This window comes from Agelaius phoeniceus, chromosome 1 (assembly GCF_051311805.1).
Source record: "Agelaius phoeniceus isolate bAgePho1 chromosome 1, bAgePho1.hap1, whole genome shotgun sequence".
NCBI classification, from domain to species: Eukaryota; Metazoa; Chordata; class Aves; order Passeriformes; family Icteridae; genus Agelaius; species Agelaius phoeniceus.
The window spans coordinates 50,791,471-50,818,461 of NC_135265.1; the positions used below are offsets into that span (position 1 = coordinate 50,791,471).

General features: G+C 36.7%; 1 protein-coding gene across 8 annotated transcripts in view; it reads left to right on the forward strand.

Moving 5' to 3' along the window:
• The window catches only part of EZH2 (enhancer of zeste 2 polycomb repressive complex 2 subunit), a 51,661-nt gene that overhangs the window by 11,655 nt on the left and 13,015 nt on the right, over positions 1 to 26,991 (forward strand). For 3 of the 8 annotated variants that reach the window (XM_077178827.1, XM_077178824.1, XM_077178831.1), the window contains exons 2-10: positions 10,125 to 10,248; positions 10,737 to 10,865; positions 13,637 to 13,753; positions 15,135 to 15,273; positions 17,529 to 17,672; positions 18,223 to 18,325; positions 18,924 to 19,087; positions 25,619 to 25,710; positions 26,656 to 26,896. In XM_077178827.1, coding sequence (XP_077034942.1) covers positions 10,132 to 10,248; positions 10,737 to 10,865; positions 13,637 to 13,753; positions 15,135 to 15,273; positions 17,529 to 17,672; positions 18,223 to 18,325; positions 18,924 to 19,087; positions 25,619 to 25,710; positions 26,656 to 26,896 — 1,246 coding nt within the window. In that variant the 5' untranslated portion in view covers positions 10,125 to 10,131. Of the gene's footprint in view, positions 1 to 8,450; positions 9,700 to 10,124; positions 10,249 to 10,736; positions 10,866 to 13,636; positions 13,754 to 15,134; positions 15,274 to 17,528; positions 17,673 to 18,222; positions 18,326 to 18,923; positions 19,088 to 25,618; positions 25,711 to 26,655; positions 26,897 to 26,991 lie in introns of those variants that run through there. The other 5 variants (XM_077178838.1, XM_077178821.1, XM_077178840.1 and 2 more) reach the window with 5 other exon arrangements.

Below are 26,991 nucleotides of genomic sequence, written 5' to 3' on the forward strand. Positions count from 1 at the left end.
CCTCTGTTTAATACATTTCTATGCTGGACCACACTCACTGGGAAGAATTTTCTTGCTATATTAAAATGAAATCCCTTCTCTGAGTCTTGTCTGTTGTCTGAGTCTTGTCTGTTGTCTCTTGTATTTTCATTTTAGCATAGATTAGCATGTTTCAGTAGAAGAGCTAGAACAGTGCTCAAATTCTGTGATTGTCTGGGTTTAGCTCTGATTTGTGTAGGAAAGCAAGTTATTCAGGGAGTTAATTCCATTATGTAGTGGTTGAAATTCTCAGAGTGACTTGTTCAATTTTGATAAGGCCCAGAAACAGACAGAAGTATGACACATTCTTAAGAGTGTGCTCAGGAGTTTGGGGAGCTTACATGAGATATTGTAAAAGAGTATTTGTGGGAATAAATAGAATGTGCCTTGAAGCCTTTGCCTTGTGCTAATACTCGTTGAGTGGCTGTAGTGGGATGTGGAATGTATGTGGCAGAACGCAATTGAAGGAACCTACACAAGCTTTTCATCTGTCTTGCACTGGCAAGTGATGTAGACAAGTTTGCTGCTATTGTTTGCCACTGACTACATCTTTTCAGAGCAATCTTTCGTTGATCAAGAGATAGCAGGAAGCAGCTTCTTGAAAGCTACTCTTGCAGAAGTAGTTAACACATTAACTGCATTGATTGTGCAAAGTGCTGTAAAGAACAAAAAACTACACAGTGTGAATGATATGTTTTACATGATGTGGAAGATAAATGTTCTAGTCTAAGACAAGTGGATGATATGCTGGAATGGTTTGCTTGCATTGAAGAGGAGAGGTTTTTTTCTGCTTTCCCTTGACTCTGGTTTCATGGTTCCGCTTCTTCCTTGCCAGTTTGGATATTTATGATGCCAGCATGAACAGCTCTGGTCCAGTTAGAAAACTATGCTTTTGAGTGCAGAAAATATGTAATTTGAAGTAACTGATCAGCACAATCAAACTTGCCATATTTGCTATGTAAGATCTGTCTGAGATGCTGAGGTAGTGTAGACAGACTATGGAGAGAGGAAATAAATGCCATTTTAAGATCCCACTTCCTTTCCTACTTCTAGTTGAGCAGTGCACTAGGATGTATTTGTTATCAGCTTCCAAAAGCAAACAGGTAAGTGTATGTGTAAGTGTATGTGCTGTTTAGTTTTGGTTGAAATGTTGTTCTTCAAAGTGCAATTCTGTTAGGTAATTACTAATAAGCTAGTAACCATTGTTTATATCAGGAAGGAAAAAGTACACTGGCCTTGGTTTTAACAGCAGTTTCAGTGGAAGCAAAATCTTCAGGTTGGTGGTACATAACCCTACAACATTGTAGTGACAGGGTAGTGTAAAAGGGATTCTACTAACTGAAGTGTATTTTATTGTTGCAAATAGTAATTACAAATAAATAGCTGTCACAATAATAGGCGCTTACTTATAATGAGACTGCTTATAATAAAAGCATGACTATTTATAGCAGCAGACCTTTGGTTTTGGAGCTGCCATATTACCTGGAAAGCCTATAGCCAGTATCAGTCTGTGTTGGTGTAAGGGCTGACACTGAAATGTCTTGGATGTGATTGTTACCCATGCTACAGAATAGGTTTTTAATTCTGCTTGCAAGCCAGGAGTTTTCTGCTAACTTGAGGAGGAAAAAGAGGAAATAGTCTGAATATTCACACACAGTCATTGCTCCTCAGTTTGGGGTTGTCATTGGTACATCTGAGGCTGTTGATGGTTCTCCTCCTTCCATCAGATCAGTTAGTTAATAGTTTTGTCTTTGATAATAGCCTGTAGAAGTTTCCGTCTCCTGAGTGATCAAGAACATTCTTGCAGAACTGACCATGAGTGTTTTGTTAACCTACATCATCCACAACCACTGAAGCCTGTCAGAGTGAGGAAAACAAGATGACATGTTTGGAGTTACCTGCTTAGATCAGTTAACTGATCCTTTTCTTTTAGATACTCCCAAAGAGAACCTGTACTGGTTAAGCCTTTGTAGGCAAATACAAGCTGCTGGCCTTTATCTGTCCAAAGAGTGGCACAGCTGGCATGGATACCTTAATAAATGCTTCCTGTTTCTGTTTTTAAGAATATTTTTTCTGTACCAGGAAAACTGAGTATCAGAGGGATGACATGGTTTCACAAACACTTGTGTTGAAGCCTGAGCTGTTGCCCTCTCCTGTTTTAGTTCTTTGCCTCTTGTTTTTGCCCCTATGTCGCCCCTCTGTCCCTTGCGTGGATTAAAGAATTCATGGCTTGAACACATTGAACAAATCCGTGGCTGCTGAACAAACCAGCATGTGGAGCTGGTTTTGTTGAAAAAATGTATTTAAAAACCAAGTATGTTCATTTTCTGGGCTGTTCAGACAGATTTTTTTTTCCCCTGCCTGACCTAGTTTGATTACAGAATCATAAGCACTTAAGCACTCACAGTAGAGAAGGCTGTGTAGAAGTAGAAATGAGTGACCATTGATACAATGGACAGATGATGTCTTTTCCAGGTCAAACTGACACCAAATAGCATTTGAGGAAGGTAGTTGAACTGATGGTAGCATTTGATGCGAGTTATTTCTTGAAATTTAAACAGCCTTTAATGACACAGTACTTCAGCATATGGAATAACAACATGATATAAATTTAATATATAAATATTTTTAGGTATTTCTTGTTTAAAAATAGGTTGAACTGTACTACAGACTTTAAATACCACATTTCTGTGATATAAAATAGTAAAAACACACTACAGTTTATTCCCATCTATTTCTCTGATTATTTCTGTAAAAGATTAAATGTACTGTAGTTATTTTTATAAAATATTATTAATAAACTGTATTAATCTTTCCTATGTTGTATTTCAGAGATTCTTGTTAGTTGGTCTAGTTTGGGCTCTGAAATACCCAAGTTGACAGTGGCCTTGGGAATATTTTTCTTCCCATGGAAATGAGAACGTGGTATTTTACATAGATAAGTTTGAAAGAAAACCATGTTTTGTTTTGCTTTAGAAAATCCAGAAAGCAGAGTGGCAACTATAAAACTTCTGGTCATATCTTTTTTTGTGTTTGCTGTAATAGCACAGGTAAAAAGCCCTTTGAGTTTCTGTGAGTGTCATTTCCCCCCCACCCACCTACAGCTTGCATAACTTAATGTGAAAGACTTAGCAGCTCTGAAATCACAACTGAACAGTTTTTCTTATTTAATCCAAAAAAAGAATATTGGGATTTGAACATATTTTTTTTCTATGAATCTTGCTGTGCTATTAAAAAAGTTTGATATAAATGTAGAAGACAGATCTAGTAGATTAAAACATTAATTTATAATCTATTTTCAAGTTAGTTTTTTTGAAGTCTGGCTATATGTGTATGTTTTATTGGTTTGTTGTTGTTTTCTTTTTTTTCAGGTACTTGGTAGATGTAGTTAGAGTGTTGGAAACTGTTTACTCTGGAAAGATTTAGGATAGGTTCATGGACTGTATTATCTTGTTTTGGCATTTAGGGTGCTTGAAACAGAATGCTAAAAGGAAATTTCTAAGAGGTAAAGTTTAGTTTAACATATCTGAAAAATAGTTAGCTGCAGTTGAACAATCATTTTATTGTATTGTGCTGTGTAAAATCCTGTAACAAAAAGATTTTATTAGTTCTTTATGAGGTAGTTTGGTAAAGTTAACAACTTCAGGTCTAAGCTTAACTCATTGAATTTTGACACTTGAAATGCATTCTTAATGGGGATATTTGTTTTTTTCCTCTTTTCTAGCAAGTACTGAATTTTTCTGCAGGCTTGTGGAAAAATGTTGTTAATCCCTTCTGTTGCTAAAATCCTGCATTTTTGGGTTGAATGTGAAAGTTGTCCTAAATTCTGCTGCCCAAAGTAAAAAATTTTTTTTGGTTTGTGAATAAGCATAGAAGGGTGTGATGGGGTGTGGTTGGTTTTCCTTGGTTTTTTTTTTTTTTCTTTTTTCTCTTTACGTTCTGTAGATGCTTGAAAGAGTTGTGTGTTGGCTTCAGGTAGGGTTTATTATATAATAATTTGTCCATTAGTAAGATTGCATAAGCTCAGGCTGAAAGACTTGTATGCTGTCTGGATCTGATAACAGCTTACAGCTAAAGAGCATGCCTGCCACTCCAGAGCACACTGATGTATGAAACCAGTGCCCGTTTGTGGTTTCACTGCCTGCTCTAGTTTTTGTCTAGTGTTGGCCTGATTTTCTATAAAATTCCTCCTGCTTTATAGTTGTGCAGAGGATGCCACAGCTGTGGATGGGATCGTGAAACTCATCTGTGTTTCTGAAAACAAGTGCAGTCGTGAGGTTTTGTTTATCCTTAGTCAGTTGTATCTGGTTAATGAGCTGTACGGGGGTGAAAATAAAGAGTTGGGAAGGGTGAGATGATGGTAAGGTGCCATTGCTGCTGAGGAAGTTACTTTGTGAGGACCTGCATGATGTAGTGTTGACTCTAGATTAGTAAGGGTGTGGTATTTGAAATGGCAGCTCCTGGAGCCAGTGATGGCTTTTCCAGCAGTGTCAGTAGGTCACTGTACACAGGGCTCCAGTGGGCAGTGCTGATGGAGAGCTGGAAGGGAGATCAAGCAGCACTGTGTTGTCATCCATTGAGCTGGGTCCTGCACTTAAATACATTCCTTTGGACCTCAGCTTCTGAGTGTGAAAGCACTTGGCTTTGTGGGAGATAGAAGCAGTACTTCTCCCCTGCCTGCCCGTGCCCCATCTGATTTATTTTATACCTTTGTTACTCTCCCACTACTCCAGGCATCACAACCCCATGATTACTTCTTTCATTATTTTATTTGCATCAGATTTCAAATGCAGTTTCTCCACTGGGTTTTATGTTCTCCTCCAACCTCACTGTCCCCTCACCCCTTGCACTGAAACTGGTAGTTAAGAGTGCTCTGAAGTACTGTATTATATTACCATATATTTAAAGTATGTGAATAACCTTATGAGTAGATTAATTCACAAATAAAGAACTTGTAAATTATACTGTACTGTACAAAATATGTTTTGATTCATAAATATCTCCAAATAGGGATCCTGAGTAGTGGGAAGATAATGTAATATCATATACAAGTAGTGGGAAGATAATGTAATATCAAATACAGTTTAAAATATTGTGTAATATTAAGCGCAATTGCAAACTAATAGTGTTCTATTAAAAGGGCAGACCCCCTCATTTGTTCTCCCATGCTTCTTAGTTGAAATTTTTCATTAATTTATCTTTTTTCCTGAAATTTGGCATGGTAGCCAGAGGAGCTTAAATATAGTTTTTGACAGCTGTATGACTGTTTGAATAGACTGCCTAATTTAGAGAATTATCTGTGTGCTTGTCTGTTACTGATGGATATTGCCAAAATGATCAAAAAAAATAGGACGTTGTCTTTAAATAAGGCTATTTCTATGTTTTGTAGGCAAAACAGGAGCAAATTGAGCTGAAATTTTTCTACACTTCTTTGTCTCATTGTGAATCCTAGATGTATTGTATACAATTTGTCTGCTGAAAGTAAAGGTTGCCTGATTTAAACTTATAGGCATGAATTTTCTTAAAAACTTACTGTAAAGATGTGGGTCTTGTACAGAATTATGAAATGCTCAGCAGGGTTTCTTTAAAAAAATAAATGTATATGCTTTAGGACACTGCCTTTTTTTGTTTTTCATTTCCAGCTATGCAAGAATGAGTAGAAACTGAAAAGAACACCTATGTCTTTGTTTCGTTTTTCCTGTAGGTTTTTCTTTTAAATTTCTGTTTAGGTGGCTTTAGTATGTCACATTCCTAGTACCCCCTTATTGTTCTCCTTAAGAGAACAATTGTTATATTTTGTACTTGGTGGGGGTCTGGAATAGCATTGGTCCTCTTGTTAGTATAATTATCTCCTTTTTTGTCATGGCATTGGGGTGATTGCCCAGTTGGAATGAGACAGCCCACAGCATTCTCTCTTCTGCAAAGAGGGTCCATGGCAAGGTTTCCCTCCTTACTGTGATGCCAGGTGAGATCTGTCCGGGTTAGCTGAGGTTGTGCGTGGAAGTCATAGTGCACTTTGGGAGAAGAGCTTTCTCTAGAAACAGTATCACTGCTGTGGAGTTATGCTTGCTTTCTTTGTATCTCTTCTGGAGAGGCAATACTCTGCCCATAAATAACTTACTTGGCTGCTACATACTTTTTTCTTTTCTGTTTTTTGGATAGAACTTCTCAGGACTTGGCTTTTTGGCAGTTAGATGGTTTCTATGGACCATTTTAATCAAAAGGATTTAAAAAAAAATGGGAAAGAATAAGATTTCAAAACAATACAAACAACTGATGGGATTCAGAAGGGGAAATGGGAATGGAGAAGAGGGACAAGGCCTAAGGGCTCTCGGAGTCGGACCATTGCACTAAGATAATCAGTATCATGTTTTATTTATTAAATGGAAACTGTTTCAAACTGTGCTGTCTTAAGACCGACTTAACTATTCTCAGACAGATGGGATTTAGCTTGTGCCACTTCGGCTCCTGTAGGGAGTATTCTGAAACTTTATGTGAAAAGTTGGCTAGTTCTGACAAATTGAGCTTAACATTGACAAGCTTCTCTGCTCTGCAGTCCTAGCTGTGACTCCCATACAATACAGTTTAAGGAAAATGTGCAATTTTTCTGTCTTACCTAGCAAAGTGGGAACAGTGTAGTCTGTTACATTTCAGAGTACTTTCACCAGTTCTACTGTTTACGTGCACAAGAAAGTGATTTGGGAGAGGTTTGTCTTACACACAGGCTCTAGGCAAGTAGACCACTAGTAGGCTTGAGACAGCATCTACAACCCTGAACTTGCCCCAGTAATTCTCCAAATTACTTTTGCTTTCGGGGATGGGAAGTAGAGTACAGCACCCTGCTTTCATAGTTGTTGTTTTTTGCTCCCCAACACTGGCTGTCCTTGCCTGTGAAACTTCTTATCCCTGTTTCTCAGGTCTAGCTTCTTAAATTTAAAGTTTTGGGGACGACCTTTGAACTGACATGAGAAATCATCGATGGCATTTATCTGTGGTCCTAATGTGAAGATTATCAATAGCAGTATGAGTATTAACTCTGTGAATACGCTTTTCCTGCCCTGCCCCCTGCCTTGGTTTATTTTTATTCTGTACTTTCTTCTGAGATTTGGGACACAAAACCAATTAATTGTCTCCTACCACAGTACATGTGTTAGCAACACAGTAATTCTACTTTGGTTACGTTAGACTGCCAAAAACATACAAACACGGTTCACTTGGCTCTGCTCAGAGACCAGTAATATATTAATTTTGACAATCTCTGAAAATTTTTTACAAACATGCATCCAAGACACTTTTTTTTCCCTAGCTATAATTTTTTTTTCTGTGCATATGCTTCCTTTCCACTAAGTGCTTTGTCTCTTAATATGGATTTACCATTTAAGATGTATTTTCTGTAGTTTATGCACATTGGACTGAATGTATGATGTATATCCCACTGACTGTTGCACATTAACGTTTTGGCTTTATGTAGGAGAACTTTTTCTTCCTGTAACTTGATGTAAGCAACAGCGCAGATTTTTTCATATTCTATCACATGTTTTGGTGCCTTGACCATTAGGTTGTCTGTGCTGTACCCCAGATAGCAACTTGAAACTAGTGCAAGAGGAGAGTATTCTTAAAAGTTATGTTTGTTTTCAGATGAATAACCCGAGTGTAAGTTAGGCTGTTTTGAAAGGAACTGCTAATCTTAAGAATATTATTTTGTTACCATTTTAATACAACAGGTAGCAATGATGTTCATTCCTGGGAAATTTAATAGATTGGCTTTGTTTTTTTAAATTTTTTTAATGGGGTTGTATTTCTCTCAGGTCTTCTTGGGACTGTACTTAAGTTGTGTGAAAGAAAGATGGAAATTCTGTTGGGTTTGTCTGTTTATTGCTTTTTAATCCAATTATATGTGACTTCTGTATAGATCTACTTCTGATGAGCAGGGCGTATCTGGCAATTTAATTTCAGTTAAGAAAGCTTTTTTTTAAAGCTGGAGTCATTTGTTATTATCCAGGAAACTAGAATAAGAAGAGCTGTGGTTGGGGCAATATTAGAGTAAGTAAATGTAATTTGTGTTTCAGTTTTATGGGCTATATTATTTCAGTATCATCAGTTGAGCTTTCATTTATCTTTTGAGTGCATTGATGTTTTTGCCATGTCTTTTGGCTAAATCGTAACTGAAGCAATTTTGATGTTCTGTAGTGTTACAAATTGAGGTTGTCTGTTATTTAATGGTACTTATTCTATGTCTAATTTATTTCCAGTTAACGGGTTGTTTTTCAGTATTTTTACTTTGCCTAGTTTAGTATATGATAGTGTTTTTTCTATACTTCATAATGCTTTTATGCTGCTCTTTAATCAGTATCATAGTGCACTTTGAGTCACTGATTATCTTGTCTGTGTTCAAACATGAATGGCCTAGGATTATTTTTTTAAGTATTTTATTTTTTTGTCTTTTGTAACCGCTAGGGTTGTGGTGAATGAGGTACAGGTGCTTTTTACCTGCTGTCTTGTGCATGGAAGCAAGGTAACTGTGTTTGATGCTTTGTTCTAGATTTATCTCCCCATGGTGAGATAAATGTCCTCACCCTCTGTCTAGTCAGGTGCATCATGTAGTTATTTGTATCCTGCGTCTTTTTTCCTCATAGGATGTTTTCCATGATTTGGGTTGGAAATTCTGCTATCTGTTTGTCAATTATTTTTTCATCCTAAATCTAAAACCCCAGCATTTTTTCTTGCAAAATATTATTTTAAATCTTACTAAGTCTTGCATGAAAATGGGTTCAGGCTTTTATAGACTTACTACCTTTTTGTTCACTGTAAATGAATGCATAGTCTTGAGAATAAACAGGTTCTGTATTGATTTCTACCTCTCATCATCATCATAAAGTCTGGTAGAACTCAAATCTGACCTCTACAGAACTGCTGAAGATAGAGCAGTAAGCTTCCAGTAACTTGGATAAAGCTGTGCTTATGACTGTTAGGGGAGCTCTAGTGTGTGCCATGAAGGTAGCACTGGGCATTGCATTTGAGGCCAAAGATGACACCTGTGTTCACGTTGACCTGCCTTGATAATTAGAAGGGCTAGAATTGTTTCTGCTCAAACTGATTTTGCTTGCTTGAGAATGTTTTAGCCCTGGGCAACCGGATGTTTCAGCCTTTCAGTCCATGTGAATGATATTTTGAGCTATTCAGTGAAATATTGTAGGTTTTACAATGCAGCTCTTGAGAAGAAGCCAGTCTTTGATGTAGTGGTTTGGTTTCAGGATGCTGTCAAAATAGTCATTGCCAGCATAGCTGTAGCATACGGTCCTTGATTTTGAAAAATACGGAGCAGATTGGCATATTCTAGCAAGGCATTTGGATTATAACATAAAAATACAACTTCATTGCCAACAGTCCTGTAATGTAAAAATGAACCACTTGGCACTAGGAGGGTGATCAGTAAAGTGGAATCAGTGGGCAGCTTGTGGTCTTATAGAATACTTGAGAAAAGAGCAAAGTCTCTTTTCTCAAGTGTTTGGCTGTTTCAAAGCTTGTTGCCTGAATTTCTACAATTTTTTCATGCTTGAATGGCTGACTGGGGGGGACTGAGTACTCCTGGGGGTACCTCTGTACTTGAGGTCAACTGCAGAAGTCTGTTGTAGGAGTTGGTGTCTTAGTAAAGACGATCCTGCCTGCAAGGAGGAAAAGGTTTGTCTGCTGTGAACATAGTTCTCCAGAAGTTAATTTACAAGGCTACTTGGAATCTGGATTTGTTCCTCTTCACCCTTTAAAATCCATCAGATGCCTTTTTGTATCGAGGCATTAGAAGTGCAAATGTGAAGGGTCCACTGATTTGCAATTAAAATTACTGTTTTCTGGTGCCTATCACTTAAATATGTTTTCCTTTTTTTTCTCTTGGATTGGGATGGTATTGCAAGTGTGTGATTGAAAGGAATTAGATATGAAAGATATTGAAAGGAATTAGATATGAAAGATATTGAAAGGAATTAGATATGAAAGATATTGAAAGGAATTAGATATGAAAGATATTAAAGGAATGTTGCTTTCCTATCTAATTTCTGTAAGCAGTGGTGTCAGATTTGGTAATACAAACATGCTGTTGTCTCTTGTAGGATAATCATGGGTCAAACCGGAAAAAAATCTGAGAAGGGACCAATTTGTTGGAGAAAACGTGTAAAATCAGAATATATGAGACTGAGGCAGCTCAAGAGGTTCCGACGTGCTGATGAAGTAAAGGTACTTTATCTTTTGCTTCTATTGCTTATTAAATTTTACAAGTATTGATTATTTTCTGTAGTATGTGTCCTACAGTTAACACTTGCTATAACAATTTCATTGAATACTTTGTCAACCTACTGAGAACTTGTCTTCACTCTGTGGTCTTATAAACATGTATGATACATTTATATGTGATTGGGTCAAGAATGTTAAGTATCAGAAGAGGTTGTGGAGAGCTAATATGGCAACTTTAGCTGCACATTCTTTCAAATTCAATTTAGAATTTAGTTCCATGCTAAATGTGTGACTAAATGTGAGAACATGGTATGAATTGAAGAAAGAGACAATGAACTATATTGAACCTCGCTGACGTTTAAACTAAATTTGTATGTTTTGAGCACTTTTCTTTGTTATAACATGTCTGGTTAAATGTTAGAATGCCTTAAGATGCTAGCAGATGAATTTAGAGTCTTTCATTTATTTATAATGTTGTGGTTAATTTTTAGAGTATGTTTAATTCTAACCGTCAGAAGATACTGGAAAGAACTGAAATCTTAAATCAAGAATGGAAACAACGTAGGATACAGCCTGTCCACATCATGACTTCTGTGAGCTCATTGCGCGGGACCAGGGAGGTTGGTTAACATGTGTTGTGGTAATTCCACTTACAAGGTTGTTAGCACGTTTTCATTTTATTGCTGTAAAGTTGGCTGTTCTTTGTATTTTTTTTTTCAGCATGATATGACTTGGCAGCCCAATGTGTTTTGTATGAGTGTCTTAAAGGATTTATTTATTGTGTACTTTGATCATATGACTTCTGCAAAGGAATAAATATGTAGCAGGCTACCTGGCTTTGAATGACACAAAAAAGTGAAACTTCTTTATTTCTGATAATGACTGGACCATACCTCAGCATCCTTTAATAAAACTGGTCTGTCTCTGTGGTACTGGGAGTTTACTCCTGCTCCTGTTGGAGTTACATTAATGAATTCTTGTGTTGCACAAGCAGACTGGATGCTAAATTTGGGAAAAACATTTCCATAGTTGTGGCATAATTTGAGCTAAATGCCTAAACCTAAAATGGTTTCTACAGAATTGGTAAGGTTGAAAGGGACCACTGGATGTCATCTAGTGCAGCTTTCCTGGTCAAGCAGGGTCGTCCTAGAGCTTGCATTCTGTGTTGTGGTAGCTTCAACAGTGATTTAAGCCCATTCCAGCTCTCTATATTCATCCCAGCTTAATTTACCTTATTTTTAAGTTGCTCTTTAGGCACTTCTTCACACTTAAGAAGTTTAAAGATGTTTGTAATAATCTGAAAAGCTAACTCTTTTCAGTAGGGTGAGAATGAAAAGACTTTACTGTGAATAGGTTAAAAAAAGCAAACCAAAGAACTTCATCTGCAAATAAATTTGCAGAGTTTCTTTTCCTTAAAATTTCAGTGGAGAACTGGGGAGTGGGAGTGTGTCACACAGGTGCATTTGTGTGCATGCATGTTCAAATGCAAGGAGGAGAGGACCTTCATGTGTTATCTTTTAAATGTGCTTGAATATGCAATTACTCATGTACAGCTCTATAGCTATTGTGTGGGATCAGAACTGATAATAATTGACACAGGTACACATCCAATTTTCACTTTTTTTTGTTAGTAGAAGATTGTTCCTCTTTCTTTTTTCTTTTCTTTCAAGCGTGGTGTTCACTATTCTTTATGTTAATTTCCTGCCTGTATTGATAGAGCACACTAATTACTACATTCAATCCAGTCTCTGTCTCATGAATCAGAACTCTAATGCTTCATTTAAGGTTGCCATAATTTATAGTGAGAGAAGCGAGATGAAAAAATGCTGGGGACTTTAAAATATTACTTTAAAATCTTCTTAATATACTGAATTTCTTCAGAGTTGCATAAGACACTGGCTAGAAATAGAAAGGTTGTGTGAGAGCCTCCCTGTGTTTGGTGAAGAGTGCAGGGCATTGCTGGTCACAGTCAGCATCAAGTGGAGACCATTGCATGCCCCCCAGACATCAACCTGAGTTCCATACCAGGACAACAGAGCAGTGTAACTGAGGCTTAGTACCAAACTGAGGCACTTTGACGTAGCCCATTTGTCAGCCTGAGACTTCTAGTTCCAAAGATAAAAGTAATTAATTCTTTTACTTTTGTATTTTGCTTTAAAAATACATGAAAAATATGCTAGGTGGCTGCTAGCTAGAAAATTAAACATTAACCTGAAATGGGAATGAAGCAGTAGCATAGGATGGTGTCTAGAATATTAATATACACAGCAAAAATCTAATTTCATTTGCTGCAGATTAAAAAGAAAAGAAATAAATCTGGCTTGTGTCATTCTGCCGGGGTACTGTTTCTGTATATTGTTTGTTACATTACTTTGTGTATTTCTTTAGAAATGTGAAGCTCTGTTCATCTTTCCCTTCTGGAAAGGAGAAAGATCTTTTGTCTCCACTTCCTTTTTTCCTTTCAGGTAGCTATGATAGCTGTTCTAAACTTTGTTTTACCTATCTCCAAATCTTCTCTGTTGTACTTCCCCAAGCTTTTTCTGTTCCTGTCTGCTTTTACTTGTAACTTTTTTCCCAGAGTTCTTCATACTGCAGTCCAAGTATTTGAGAAAAGTTGATCTATGTTTGTTAACCATTGATTATTAAATGCAAGAATAACCTAATTGTTGTCTGTATTTCTATGGATTGTTTATCCTTTGAAGGCTACATAAGTCTCTGACTATCCAAAACAGAAGTCCTGTAGCTGAAAAATTCATTGATGTATCCATACTAAGAATTAATTTTCATTTTTCCTTTGCAAGCAGTGAGCATAATGAAAGACTTGAGGATAGGATAAACAGACAATAATTGGGAAACAAGGCAGGAATTAAAAAGACATATGGAGTTTTTATTTCTATAAGGTGTCTAGCTAGCATTAAAGTAAAATTTTATTTATTTTTATAACATAAATAATACATGATTTCTGCAGTGTATTGATCTGAAGCCAGGGGAATTCACTTGCCCCTCAGATGGCCTGAGTGAATACACTAACATCAGTGTAGCAGCAGCAACAGGTACTAAATCAGTTTTGAGATACCAAACCTAATTTGTATTGTAGGTTGAATAGTCTGAGTAAAATACTATCACAACCACTTAATAATAAGTGGAAGAATGCCATCATGATCTATGAATGAATATATTGACATAGAAATAATTCTTGAGGTTCTTTTCTCTTGCTAAAACTATTTTTTCCTATTAGGCCTTGAAAAATTGATGTATTTTTCAAAGGTTGATATGGCTAATTTTGAGAAACTCTTTGAATTTTGTACATTGTAGAGTGTTCTCTGATTTATTTTTATTTGGTTTTTTCCTGATGTTGCTATGTAAGTGTAACTTCAACTTCTTATTTCAGTGCTCTGTTACCAGTGATATTGATTTTCCAAAACAAGTCATCCCACTGAAGACTCTCAATGCTGTTGCTTCTGTGCCTATAATGTACTCTTGGTCTCCCCTTCAACAGAATTTTATGGTAAGTTTAAACAAGTGTAGGGAGAAGAAAGGTTTGGAGAAAAGGGAGGTGTTAATTTTAGAAGTATGCCAGCAAAATCTATTGCCAATTACCCTCCCTACTTTAGATGTTGGTAATAGGGTAGTAATCATCAGAAATAAGCTCCTGCAAATAAAATAAATAGAAAGGTAACTTTGCAAACTGAATCTCTGTCCTCAATGTACCTAAGTATCTCCAAAATCTTGCTTTAAAGTTTATTATCTTTGCTGTAAAGTTTATTTAATTCAGGTGACCTATTGTCTTTTGTGGCTGTTAACAAATGTAGTTTTATTTGAAAGTATCGAATTAGTGTAGTGAGAAATGTTTTCTGAGGGATATGAATGCTTTACTATAAGACAATCAACCAGCATATTTGTAACAGAATAGTAATTCTTGTGGAATAAAGGGCACTAAATCCTGAAATAGTTCCCCCACATCTTGGTCATTCTCATATCTGAGTATGCTTTTTTTTTCAGATTAATTTCACTGTGTGCAGAAGCCATAGCATTATATTTCTGATATAGGTATTTGACTTTCTGAAAATCTTAGCTTATTGCAAATCTTTATCACATCATTTTGTATATGACCACCTTTGCTGACTAGTTATTTTGGTAATAATTACTATGAAGTGGTTTAAACAACAGTTTTTTTTATCTGTATACATACACAGTTTTTCACACCTTTTTCTCCTTGCTTTCAATTCAAGACTGTTTGGATATTTTGGGTGGGTACAGAATCATGATCAGGAGGAAAGTTTAATTTTTTGACAAGAGAAGGTTCTTTTGTAGTATTGGAAGATGCAGCTGAGTATCAAGGTCTGTAAATTCTATTGATAAAACATGGGAGTATTAATGCATTTAGTCTATATACAGTTAAAAAAAAAGGACAGTGGAGTTCAGATTAAATTTTCAGGCATGTTTCTCTGTTTGCTCTTTAGACAACTTTAATTTAGAGTCTTTTTGTAGCATATTTTCTTATCTCTGGCCAAACAATGAAAGGGTGGTTCCCATTGTGCTTTCCTACAATATTGTAAGAGAGAACTGAGGGAGGACAAATGAATTTTCCAAATGCAAGCTTCCCAAAGCCAGATAACTTAATGAGTTTCCATATTTGAAACTTCTTGGAAATGCTCTGCTAACCTTAAGATTAGGAGCTGGTGTTAATATTTTGAGCCAGCCACCGAGAATGCAAAAAATTGTTGAGGGTTTTGTTTTGTTTTTCTAGTTAATGGTAAATGTGCTAAAGCTGTGAAGCTAGTTAATTTACTGTTGTAGGCAGATTCCTCTAGACAGTGAAAAACAATGCAGAAATGGTCACTTGGCAACACAATTTAAAGTGATTTGATTATCACTGTTGTTCCTAGGTAGAGGATGAAACTGTTTTACATAACATTCCGTATATGGGAGATGAAGTGCTTGACCAGGATGGTACTTTTATTGAAGAACTGATCAAGAATTATGATGGGAAAGTGCATGGAGACAGAGGTGAGCCCAAACACTCAGGTATACTAATCATTTTTTCCTATATAAATTATTGTTGTAGTGTTGCTTAAGGCCTGATGTGTGATTGTTGCAGAAGTTGTAGAGATACTACTGTTTTGTGTAAACATTGGGTATAACAGGCTTCCTTATTTAAAGGTGTTGTTCTGCATTTTCATTAGGCTGAAAAGTTTTAAGCAGTAGTGTGGAGAAATTAAGCACATTAACTTTTTTCTTATGCCATACAGTGATTGTATTCAATTTTGTGCTCAGAGCATTGGAATATGATATTGTGATGTGTGTATGTATCCTGCTTAGCAGAAAGTGGCAGGATGATTATGCAAAACTCTGATAATGACAACATTTGCAAATGTGATTCAACAGAATAACCTCTTGTAGGTTCGTGGGGTTTTATTTCCTCCTTTTCTTTAAGGAACTTGCCAGCTATTTAAAAACCCCCTCTCTGTGAATCAGCTTATAGAGCAAAGTTGTATCCTTCTATTGGTACAGAAGCATTACATGTATTTATTCTGAGGTGTAGTTTATCTGTTCTCCTGTGTGGGAGCTGGGCTACCTGCAGTGTAATATCTGTCCCTTACTTTGCTAAAGTCTCAGTGAAGTGGTGACTTTACACTTGCTCTGGGCTCCCTCAGAACTGGCTTACACAAGCCTCAACTTCCCTTGTAGAGCCTTCTATTGACTACTGTGATTCCCCCTTCTCAGAGATATTACCCACACACTCCACCCTTCTCTGAAACAGAGAATAGCTTCTTAAAATGAGTCATATTCCTGTTAATGCTGATGCATTTGAGAAAGAGAACCACACTTTGAGTTCAACGTGTACCATTCATGAAGTTAAACCTGTGATTCAATAGTAAATGCTACTCAGCCCTACGAGACTTGTTAATGTCCTCAGTATAGCTAGTGCCTTTGTATTTCATAAGAAACATGTAATGTTTCATGGGCTTTGGCCTTTGGATATTTTTAAACATTTCCTGATTGCTGATTTCCCTGTCAGAAAACTGGTTATGTCAAAATGATGACGTTACTACTAAATATCTTCTATTATTGACTTAATTTATTATTAAAGGAGTTTAGCTTTAAAATTAATCCTGTTTGAGCATCCTGAGATGCAAGTTTATGGTGGCAATTACTGTTACTACGGGTTCTCCATAATATGTAAAATATATTAGAGGTAAAGAGACTAAAAGAAGTCTCCCAATAAAAACTATTGTGTGACTGTAATTAAATGTAAATACTGTGGGAATCTGTAATCCAGAGGCATTCCCATGTAAGAGTCAGAATTCTAAACTAGCTCTGTAATTGCACTTTTGGGAGATAATTTATACTAACCTGTGTCTGTATATAAAGAGTCTATTTAAAACATCCGAGTGGTATTTTCATTGTCTTCATAGTAATAAAAGTCTTTATTTTCTGTCAAGTTATTTTGACATGCAAACCCAGTCCAGGTTCAAAAGGATGGTAATAAGCACTACAGTTCCCACACAGTTCATCATGTTTGTTGGTTTTTTTCTTTTTGTTTTTTTTTTTTTTTTTGTAAAAATAGTCTCTTGTCAACACTAACTATGATTTTTCCTTTGTGCAGAAATGCCTTATTGTTTAATCTGTTTTGCAATCTGAATGTCAAAACAGAATATAATCTAATAAATAGATATATGCAGAATATAATCTAATAAATAGATTTATTATCTATTTATATATAATAAATATAAATATATTTATATAAAATTCAGTTTTCTCTTTAATTTTTTGTGTATAAATGTATTCATTTTTTATCACTCAGCCGGGGGGGGTCTATTGTGGGAAGTAGATGCTAAGGAACAATCAACCAAAAATCTCTCTGGAGATTCCTTAGCTGGCTAAGGATTAGTTTATAGACTGTTAGCATGCATTTCCAGACTGGCTTGACCCTAACCATGTTGGAACTGGGATTCTGGCATAAAATCTCTTAAATAATATAGCTGGTAGTATTTTTTTATCTTACAAGGAAGAGAGCTTTATATATGTACATGGAGTTGGGAAAAAAAATTGTGGTAATTTTTCTTCTTTCATTCCCTGTTGTTAGTCTAAGAAATGAATAATGAGCTTTTTTTAACTGGTCTTGGTTTATACACTGCTATTTAAGAGGGGAAAACTATGAAATTGCTTTTCATAAATGACAGCCTTTGCCTTAGTTTAATTAAAATGTAGGGAGGATTAAAAAAACCTGATATACACCTTGTGTTTTTTTGTTTATTCCCACTTTTGCTGGATTTCAGAATGTGGATTTATCAATGATGAAATATTTGTTGAGTTGGTCAATGCCCTTGGTCAATATAGTGATGATGAAGATGATGATGATGGAGATGACAATCCTGATGAAAGAGATGACAAGCAAAAAGATCGGGAAGGTAACAGGATAGGTACGTCTATCTGCAGACTTTAGAAATGAAACCCAAAACATTTTGTTTAACCACTCAATAAGTTTGTTCAAACCCATCTTCCTATGTGATAGTTTTAAGGTCTAAAGTAGCATAATTTTCATAATTTCCTTTGTCATTTAGTTCAAGCTTTCTATTGAGAACACCATGAAAGGCACTTTTGCCAGTTTTTGTTCATTGGCATACTGAGACAGTCAAATACACCCAAAATCAGTCAGGTATCTGTCTAATAAATGATTTGGTACTCCTCAGAAAATGATGTATCATTATTCTAAAGCAGGCAGAGTTCTGAATTTCCATCTCCATCTGCTGGTGAAATAATGGTTTCTCCAAATTTTACTAGTAGATTTTTCTCATCAGGAAAGATCACTTAACACAGTTAAAATTGTAAGTGATTTGTAAATAAAAATCTTTACTTCTTTTTTACATTAGAATTTTGGTGAACACCTCCTTTCTCTGAACACCTTCTTGAGGTAGCAAAGAAGCAGAAATATTTTTTTTTGTTTTCCAAATGTTTTTGCTTCCTTGACAGAGAAAGAAACTCACCCACCTCGGAGATTTCCTTCTGACAAGATATTTGAAGCCATTTCCTCAATGTTTCCAGACAAGGGTACAGCAGAAGAATTGAAAGAGAAGTAAGAATGTATTTCTTACAGTATATTGCTGTGTTGCTTTATGAAACAAAGATTCCTCTATAAAATAAATCCTTCAGTAAATATTGGTTGATTAGGAATGGTTCCCCTTGCAGCTAGTTCTGTGGCATTTGTGTAACTTCTGCAAGTGACACTGAAAGGGACTTGGCTCTTTCCCCCAGGTCAAACAATACAGAAGTGTTTATTAGCCTTCCCTTTAAAATATTGAAAAGTGGGTGCTTATATATCTCTAATAATCTGTTATTTTTTGAGGTTGCAAAATAAAAGCTACTGCTAAAAAAAAATCTTATCTCCATTTTGGATGATACTATGATGATGATACTACTCCTTTTTAATGATACTATGTACAGGGTTGTGATGGTCTTGAAAACAAATGCATTATTTCCTAGTCAATTTGTATTAATGAGTATGGAATTAATAATTTGTCATTTCACTAACAGATTGGCCTTTTTAGCTGACACATATTTCTTAGGGATTTTTTAAAGTTGTCATTCAAAATGCAGAGTAGTACTGGAATAAAAACCACTTTCATTTAAAAAAATTATATTCAATAAATTATTTCTATTATTTTGCTGTAAAGATACAAAGAACTCACTGAGCAGCAGCTTCCTGGAGCTCTTCCTCCTGAGTGCACACCGAACATAGATGGACCAAATGCTAAATCTGTTCAGAGGGAGCAAAGCCTGCACTCCTTTCACACACTCTTCTGTAGGCGCTGTTTTAAATATGATTGCTTCTTACATCGTAAGTACCATTAAAGTGTGCTCCTAAATGTCTTACTTTTTTTTTTTGTAAGTCAGGAGACTTAGAAGTACCATAGGATCCAATGCAGAAGGAAGGAAAAGAGAAGAAAAATAAAACCAGGAACATCCCTAAAGTTTATGAAAACAGCTCGTACATGTTGACATTATTTTGCAGTGGAAATTTACCTCAGAAAACTGAATGTGCCTGTGTGGGTAGTTTGTTATCCTTTCTGCATTTAGGACTTTGTATAGAATTCCTGACTTGGACCAAATCTGTAACATCACTTCTCTTTTTATATAGTCTGCAAGAAAACGACTTTGTTTTCTACTATTGTTTGTGTTACACTTTCTCAGTTTGTGCATGGAGAATGGGATGTATTTTTCTATAAAAAAATCCTGGTTATTTATCAGACTTGCTTCATTTTCCACTGGGGAGAATGAGCACTCATGAGCAGTTTTCTTTGTTGTTCTGCTATGTTACTTTCTAGCCACATTAGTTGTACTTGGTTATTTGAAGAATTGTTTCAGAGTTGAGTTTTAGAAATTGTGATGTCTATTCTCCATAACTGCTTTCATGTTGCCCCGTCTTTTTGGGCCAACAAGCTGACAAGAACTTAGCAGTGATGTTGGCTTTCACTTGCAAAGTGTGAAGAGATTCTGAAGTGCTACTTGAGACAATTATTCTGGACAGAGAGTTAAATGTAAAGGGAAAACTAACAGCCAAATATGAAGTGGTTTCAACTTGTAGCCGTATACTGTGATATACCAAATTAATTTTTGCTTTTGACTTAGCTGTTCATTTGCATGTTCCACTGTGAGTGCTCATGCATGTTCATTTGGGAATCCTTGTGCTTTGTCAGCAGCTCCCCATCCAGCACACATGCAATCTGCCTGTGTTTGTACTCCACACTGAAGGCTTTGCACAGTGCTGCTGCTTTTTCATATCCCTTGGTTGCCTTTCAGTTTGAGGAGGAATTGGAGTTGTTCTCAGATGGTGGGGAGGGGGGAAGCTTTTCATGTTCCTGGTTCCTTTAGTACTTGAGCATTTTGGAGTTAGGTCTGTTAGTTTCACTTTCTCCTTATATTCTGTTGGCAGGCCTTGCTAGAAAATGCAAAATAAAAAATAAAAGGAAGCTGTTACTTCTGCATAATATTCAAGAACACTAAGTTTCTGGAGTAAGCTGCTGCCTTGACCAGCCAGCTTCAACACAGTGTGTTCTGCAAAGCTGTAGGGCTTGTGGTGTCTTAGTTGCCTGGACACTCATTCCAGGAAGTGCTGTGTGTAGTCTGTAGGACAGGTAAATGAAGCTGTATGCTGATTGTTGGCAATCCATTTGTCTGGCAGGGGTTTTAGGAGTTCTTGACACTCTCAATAGTATCTAGCAGAGATATTGAATGCCAATTTTGATTAAGTCAACCAAAAGCATTGTCTGGACATAGTGAGGACAGGCTTACTCTAGCAGCACCTCTGAAGACTTGAGATGTTTCTGCTGCAGTGATTTTAGGCATTTTTCTCAATGATTTTATAAATTTTTAGTTTGTCAGTCGAGATGGTTGCTCCTCAAAAACACACATATATTTCACTACTCTATTTCGTTAGTCTATGTAGATTTGCCTTTCATGGTCCTTTTTGCAGATTGATAGAAGGACAACTGAAAAGTGACTACCTGTTGGGTACCTTCTACATTACCAGACCACAGTTTTCAGACACCAATTCTGAGAGACTTTTTTTATAAAAGTGCTGTGAAGAATGGGTTCACAGTCTTGGACTTTTTCTCATGTTCTTGGGTGAGAATGTCCAGAGCCATGTCACTGCTTGAAGGACCTCAGCTCTCATACCAGCAGCATCCTTTAAGCCAGAAGCTCTGTGCCTTCTTTCTCTGTGTTCATAATCTTGAGATAGAAGACAAAGTGCTTATACTAAAAGATTGCCTAAGTTCTTGTTGCTGGTGACTTTTGATATGTCCCTTAAGCAAGCTGCAGTTCTTTCCAAAGCAGTGTATGTCCAAGGCTTTATTTAAACTGTCCCTCATGCTTAAAAGTGCCCAAACTTTAAATCATCCCTTCAGGATTTCAGGGCCATGACAGAAAGAGGGATGCGTAGCACTTTCAGTGTGGTAGCATTTAGGACTTTGTGTCAGGTGGAGGGTGCAATGAGTGGCTATGACAGTGCTCTTTGTGACAGTCTGTGCAGCTCATTAGTTGTCACTGATGATAATTTAGCAGTTGTCACTGATGATGATGTGTTTGATACATAATCACTGCAAAGAGATCTCTGACCTTCGCTGTGTGGGCTCAACGCTGGACCCTGAATGTCATCAACTGATGCTTTAGTTGCCACTCCCTGAAAACATACCCAAATTCCACTGCAACAATGACTGCCTGCTGCTTTGGATGCATTGCTTCCTTTTCCTTTTGTTTGTAGTTACACCAAGGAAAGAGGATTGTTTTCTGTCTGCGTGTCTGTCTGTCTGCGTGTCTGTCTAGAGCACGGAATTTTTTTGTTAAAAACGGAGAGAGTCAGTTGTTTGGCCTCTTTGTTTTCTGTGAAATCTTTAGACTGTTGGTCAAAATTCACCCAGCTCATAGCTTGGAATAAGTAACTCATCAAAAAAAAAAAAATTAAAAAGAATGCTTTGGTTATTGGAAGGCTGTAGTAGCAATTTTCAGTGTCTCTGCAACAATTTAACTTTTATTACATTTCTACAGTTGCCTCTATGTTCTGTTTCATGCACTTGCCAAGTGCTGTGGGATGATGTCCTGGCTTCTGCAGATGACATTTTTGATGAATTACTTTCGTAATGTGGTGGGCTACAGTGATCACATTGGTACTTTGAAAGGTGTAAATCTCTGGAGAAGGAACAGAGAACTAAAAAAAAACAACAGGAATTCTATTAAGTCTGTTTTTGCTTTTTATATTTCCCCCTCTTAAATTCCATTTTTATTAAGATTAGTTAACAATTAGTTATTTTGTGGAGTTTCCAATCTTTGTTCTAGAGCATTTGAGTTAAATATAGGAAAAGTTATCATTAGATTTTTAACGTGTCAAGTCCCCTTGACGACCTGGCAATCCCTTTATGTGCAGGTGATGACATAACTGAAAAAACTTGTGTACTTGTGGACTTCATTTGCTGACAGCAAGGAATTATGCCTAAATGTCTGGACTAACAAAGAATTTAGAAGAAGGAAAAATATCAGGTAGGGAGAATTTCCCAAATAGCTTGACTATGAAGCAAATGTACATTTCAGGCTAAACTGTTGCCTGTGTACTTTCACATTATTGAAAATGAGAGTTGAGCCTATTGGGGATGAGGCAGATAATAAATCTCAAAGACAGAAAACGTGCTCAGAGACACCATTTTAGAATGATTTCTCTTAAGGAAATCATTAAAGAAATACAGACTTTAGGTATTAGGAAATTCTACAAAGTTTTCTGTGATTTTTCATTTGAAAAAGATTACTACTGATATTTTAAAAAATCATAATACAGCGATACAAATAGTTTTATTCTTGTTCTGGGTCATTTTTTATAACAACCCTCCCAAAAAAATACCTCACAATAGAGGTGGTAGATTTTGACTGTAGTTGTCTTTACTGTACCATTTTGGGTGTTTTTAAAATAGTTGAACAAATATATGATTCTAATTTTAAGTATCATATGTAGTCTATTTTTGAGGTCTCATCAGTTTAAAAATAAAAAATAAAAATAAAGGTTGGTTTGTTTCATTCTATTACAAGTTAAGCATTTCTTCATTTTCTGAAGGAAAACACTTTTTAAAAAAACACTCATTTTAGGACCTTGCACAAATTAATTTGTGAGAGAAATGATTGCATCTGCAAGTGACATGTAAGAAGAATAGCTTTGATTTCTGTACATTGCAGCAGTCGGGTATAGATCATGGCTTGCAAATGTCTAAGTGTTCTTTTGCATTGCTGAAAAATTATTTTCCTTGTGGTATGAAGAGAAGGTAAAACAGTTAAGTGGAAAAAAATCTTGAATGAAATGGTATACTGTGCAAATTTAAAGATGCAGTGTTGAAAAACATGGGAGTTTTCCCCTTCACTTTTGGGTAAATGGCTCCCATCATCTCATTGTTTCTTAAAAGATGGAAAAAAAGTGAAATAACTTGGCATTAAATTGCATGGTTTCTTGTTACTGTAACAAAGTGTAACATATTTTACCTACCGAATACATGAACACTTGAAGAATATGTGAAACATGAGAAGTGGCATAGCAATGAAAGCTTTTAACTAATCTGGGGGAAGAAAGAGCACTAATGGCAACAATATACATAAATTACATTCCTATACTTGCTTGTAAATAATTTTCCCATATCTATATGCCCATATATAGCAAATTAAAGCTTTTTTGTGTTTCCAGATTTATAAAATATAACATATTTGTCTGGAGAATGGGATGCAATATTTACTTATTGTTACTTTTATTTTATTTGTACCATTTTAAGAAAGCCTTGAAAGAGTGCACTTCTTTCCTGTGGGGTTCCCACCTGCTGCTATCATTAATACAGGCACAATATTATAGAAATTATTATTTGATTTTTCAACTCACCCCCCTTTATGGGAGGGAAACATGAAGTGTTTGCAAAGTTCCAAGATGGAACTGGTCACCCTCCCAACTGCTGCCAAAGCAGGTGTTTGCTGCTGCACACCAGACCACTGAAATGAAGTTTGCTTTTGATAGCCTTGTCTGGGAAGACATGAGCTCTGCCCACATGCTTTAACAGGGATGGAAGTGCATTTAAAATTTGAGTCTTTAAGGCTTAGTGGGCACAGAGAGAGAAGCCTTGAGCCTCATCTGGAAATAAAATGAATAGCAAATGGCTTAATGAAGGAGATGTGTGAAGTGGTGGTGTGGAACAGCCCTTTTAGATTAACATGGGGAGGAGGGGAGGGATTTCTTCTTTAATTTTGAACATATTTGCGCTTTTTATTCACTGAATTCTTATAACCTTTACTGTAAGTTACAGTTACCCAACTACAGCTGCTCTAAAACTGCAGCATAAGTGCTTCTGCATAGTTTGGAAATTGCACATTTTAAGTTGAGCATCTTTTCTGGGCCTTTGTGGAGCATTAGCAAACAGACAGCTAGCACTGTTCTTCTTTTTTAAATTTCAGTCCATTCTTCATTTCTGTTCCTTGCAGTTCTGTATGCCACTGTTTACACATTTAGAGGGAAAAGGTATTTATTGATATCTATCTCTCTCTCTCCCTCTGTCTCTAAAAAACAAAGTATTTTTTTCCTTGAGCACAGACAAGTTGTTTTTTAAAAGACAATAATGATAGTATCTCAAAAAGCTCCTAAAATAATGTGGATGAATGTATGAGTTTTGGTGAGAGTCTAATGGCAGGTTTTCCAGGCTTCAGAAAAGCTCTGTAAGGGGTACAGAGTAGTTGCTGAGACTTCCAGAAAGCTGTGAGAAGTCAGTCTCCCTGAGAACACCCTGCTGGGAGACAGGGGTTGCCTGTGAGGAGAGCTGGCTCTGGCAAAGACAGTAGGTAGGAAACTCTGCCCTCCTGTTACCAAGGTGCTCATGTTGCATGTGTAACATACCCAGCTCTGCTCCTTTTTGAGTCACTGTTCTGCAGCTTTTTCAGAGCTGTACAGAGTCCCTCAGGTACAGGAGCAGACACTTCTCTGCAAGGTGCAGACTTGGCTCACTTATCCAGTGACTGTGCAATGCTTACTTGTTTTTACCCTGCAGCTGGGATACAGGAACTGATTTCTTATATCCTGCCAGCTTAGCTGGAGTGCTGGTAAACTAATAGAGCAAAAATGCTTATGTGTCCTTCTCACTGATGAAAATGTAAAGTGAATCCTATTACCTTTGCAAAGCGTGCATGAGGTCGGATTTTTTGACAAGATAGAAATTTAACAACTGAATTTTACACGTTGAAGTGATGATCGTTAATAGGAGAAGCCCTGAATAATTCTGTTTAACATGACAACAAAGTAAAACCTGTTCTTTTGTTGGAAAGGGTGATACACCAAATCTTCCTTGATATATGAAGCAAATGTGATGACTGCCTTTGTTGATGTAAAAGGGCAGAATGGCTTTTAAGTGGAAGAGGATAGATTTACATTTGGTGTAAGGAAGACATTCTTCACCATGAGGGAAGTGAGACACTGGAACTGGTTGCCCAGAGAAGCTGTGGCTGCCTCATCCCTGACAATGTTCAAGGCTAGGCTAGATGGGGTTTAGTCAGCCTGGTCTAGTGGAAGGTGTCCCTGCCCATGGCAGAGAGGAGTTGATTTTTAAGGTCCCTTCCAACCCAAACCATTCCATGATATGTGAAACTTACCTATGTGCTGTCTTTGTGTATTTAAGTGGTAAGTCATATGTCACTACATGGGGTTTCTTTTATGATTTATTTATTTGTTTATTCCCTTTATTAGTATTTTATTCTGGTTTTAGTAAAGTCTTGGTAACCTTGTGTTTTGGGTAGAGTTTGAGGTTACATATTTAATGTATTTTATATGAAAACTAAAAAATGTGATGTTTTGATTCAACAGCATTCCATGCAACTCCCAATACTTATAAGCGAAAGAATACAGAAACAGCATTAGATAATAAGCCTTGTGGACCTCACTGTTATCAGCATCTGGTAAGATAATTTTATATGTCACAATTTGCTGAGTGTTAGTGCTGGCTGCAGTATAGGGGGATACTTAAACTAAGGGCATGCTGGACCTAGGATAGTGCATCTGCTTGTGGGCCATTTGCAGTCAAGTATGTTACCTTCAGCTGCTGCAAGAGAAAAAGTAACTTTCAATCATCTTAAGTAGGAATACTTGTAGATGTAGCCTGAGATATTTGTAGGGAAGAAATATTACTATCCCCTAATAATGGTGTTGCTGCTATTCTGTCCAATCTCCTCAAGGAACTGCAGACTTTGCTCTTGTAAATTATATCACAACTAAAACTTACTTATAAAGTTTTTTTTTTAGTTTGCCAAAGGCTGAGTCCATCTGGGACTTCTGCTCTTAAGAAGTAATAGGATGGAAATTAATAAAGTGAAATCTTTAGTAATATAATTTCAAATCTCTCTCATAATGCCCCTAAATGTTTTACTATGAGAAACTATGCAATTTTCCCTGTCTGAAAACTTGCTACACTATATCATTCCCCTTTTCACTAGAAAACAAGTTACCAATGCTTGTATTTTAAAAAATGTAGAACACATATTGTCTAAGTGCTATGTGCAAGAAGAGTTCTCGTATTTTTATGGGTGTTTTCTGTGGGGAAATTCTTATTTATTTCTGTCATCTGGGAAAATAGCAATTTACTGCTGAATTATTTTTCTCTTGGCAGCCAAATTAAAAGGGGAACCGAAATATTGACATGAGTACTTTGTAAGTGTAGATGTTTTTCATGGTAGCATCAAAAGTACTTGTGTTCATGGTTGGTGTGCCTTTAACTGGAACTTTGGTGCACGTGATTATTTTGTAGAACAGTGGGAAGTTCCTCAGGATGCAAGCAGAAGGTGCTGACCCACAAGTGGAACCACTTCTGGATTTCTGTGCTGTAAACTGTGCTGTTTTGTGTCCAGGAGGGTGCGAAGGAGTTTGCGGCTGCCCTGACGGCGGAGCGCATCAAGACGCCGCCAAAGCGCCCCGGCGGGCGGCGGCGGGGCCGGCTGCCCAACAACACCAGCAGGCCCAGCACGCCCACCATCAACGTCCTGGAGTCCAAGGACACCGACAGCGACCGCGAGGCCGGCACCGAAACCGGCGGGGAGAACAACGACAAGGAGGAGGAAGAAAAGAAAGATGAAACATCCAGTTCCTCTGGTAAGGATGGTCAGTGCTGCTTCCTTCAATGAGCTGCGGTGCTTGGAGGGTGAACAGAACCAAAACTACAAAAAAACCAATGCTACAAAAATAAC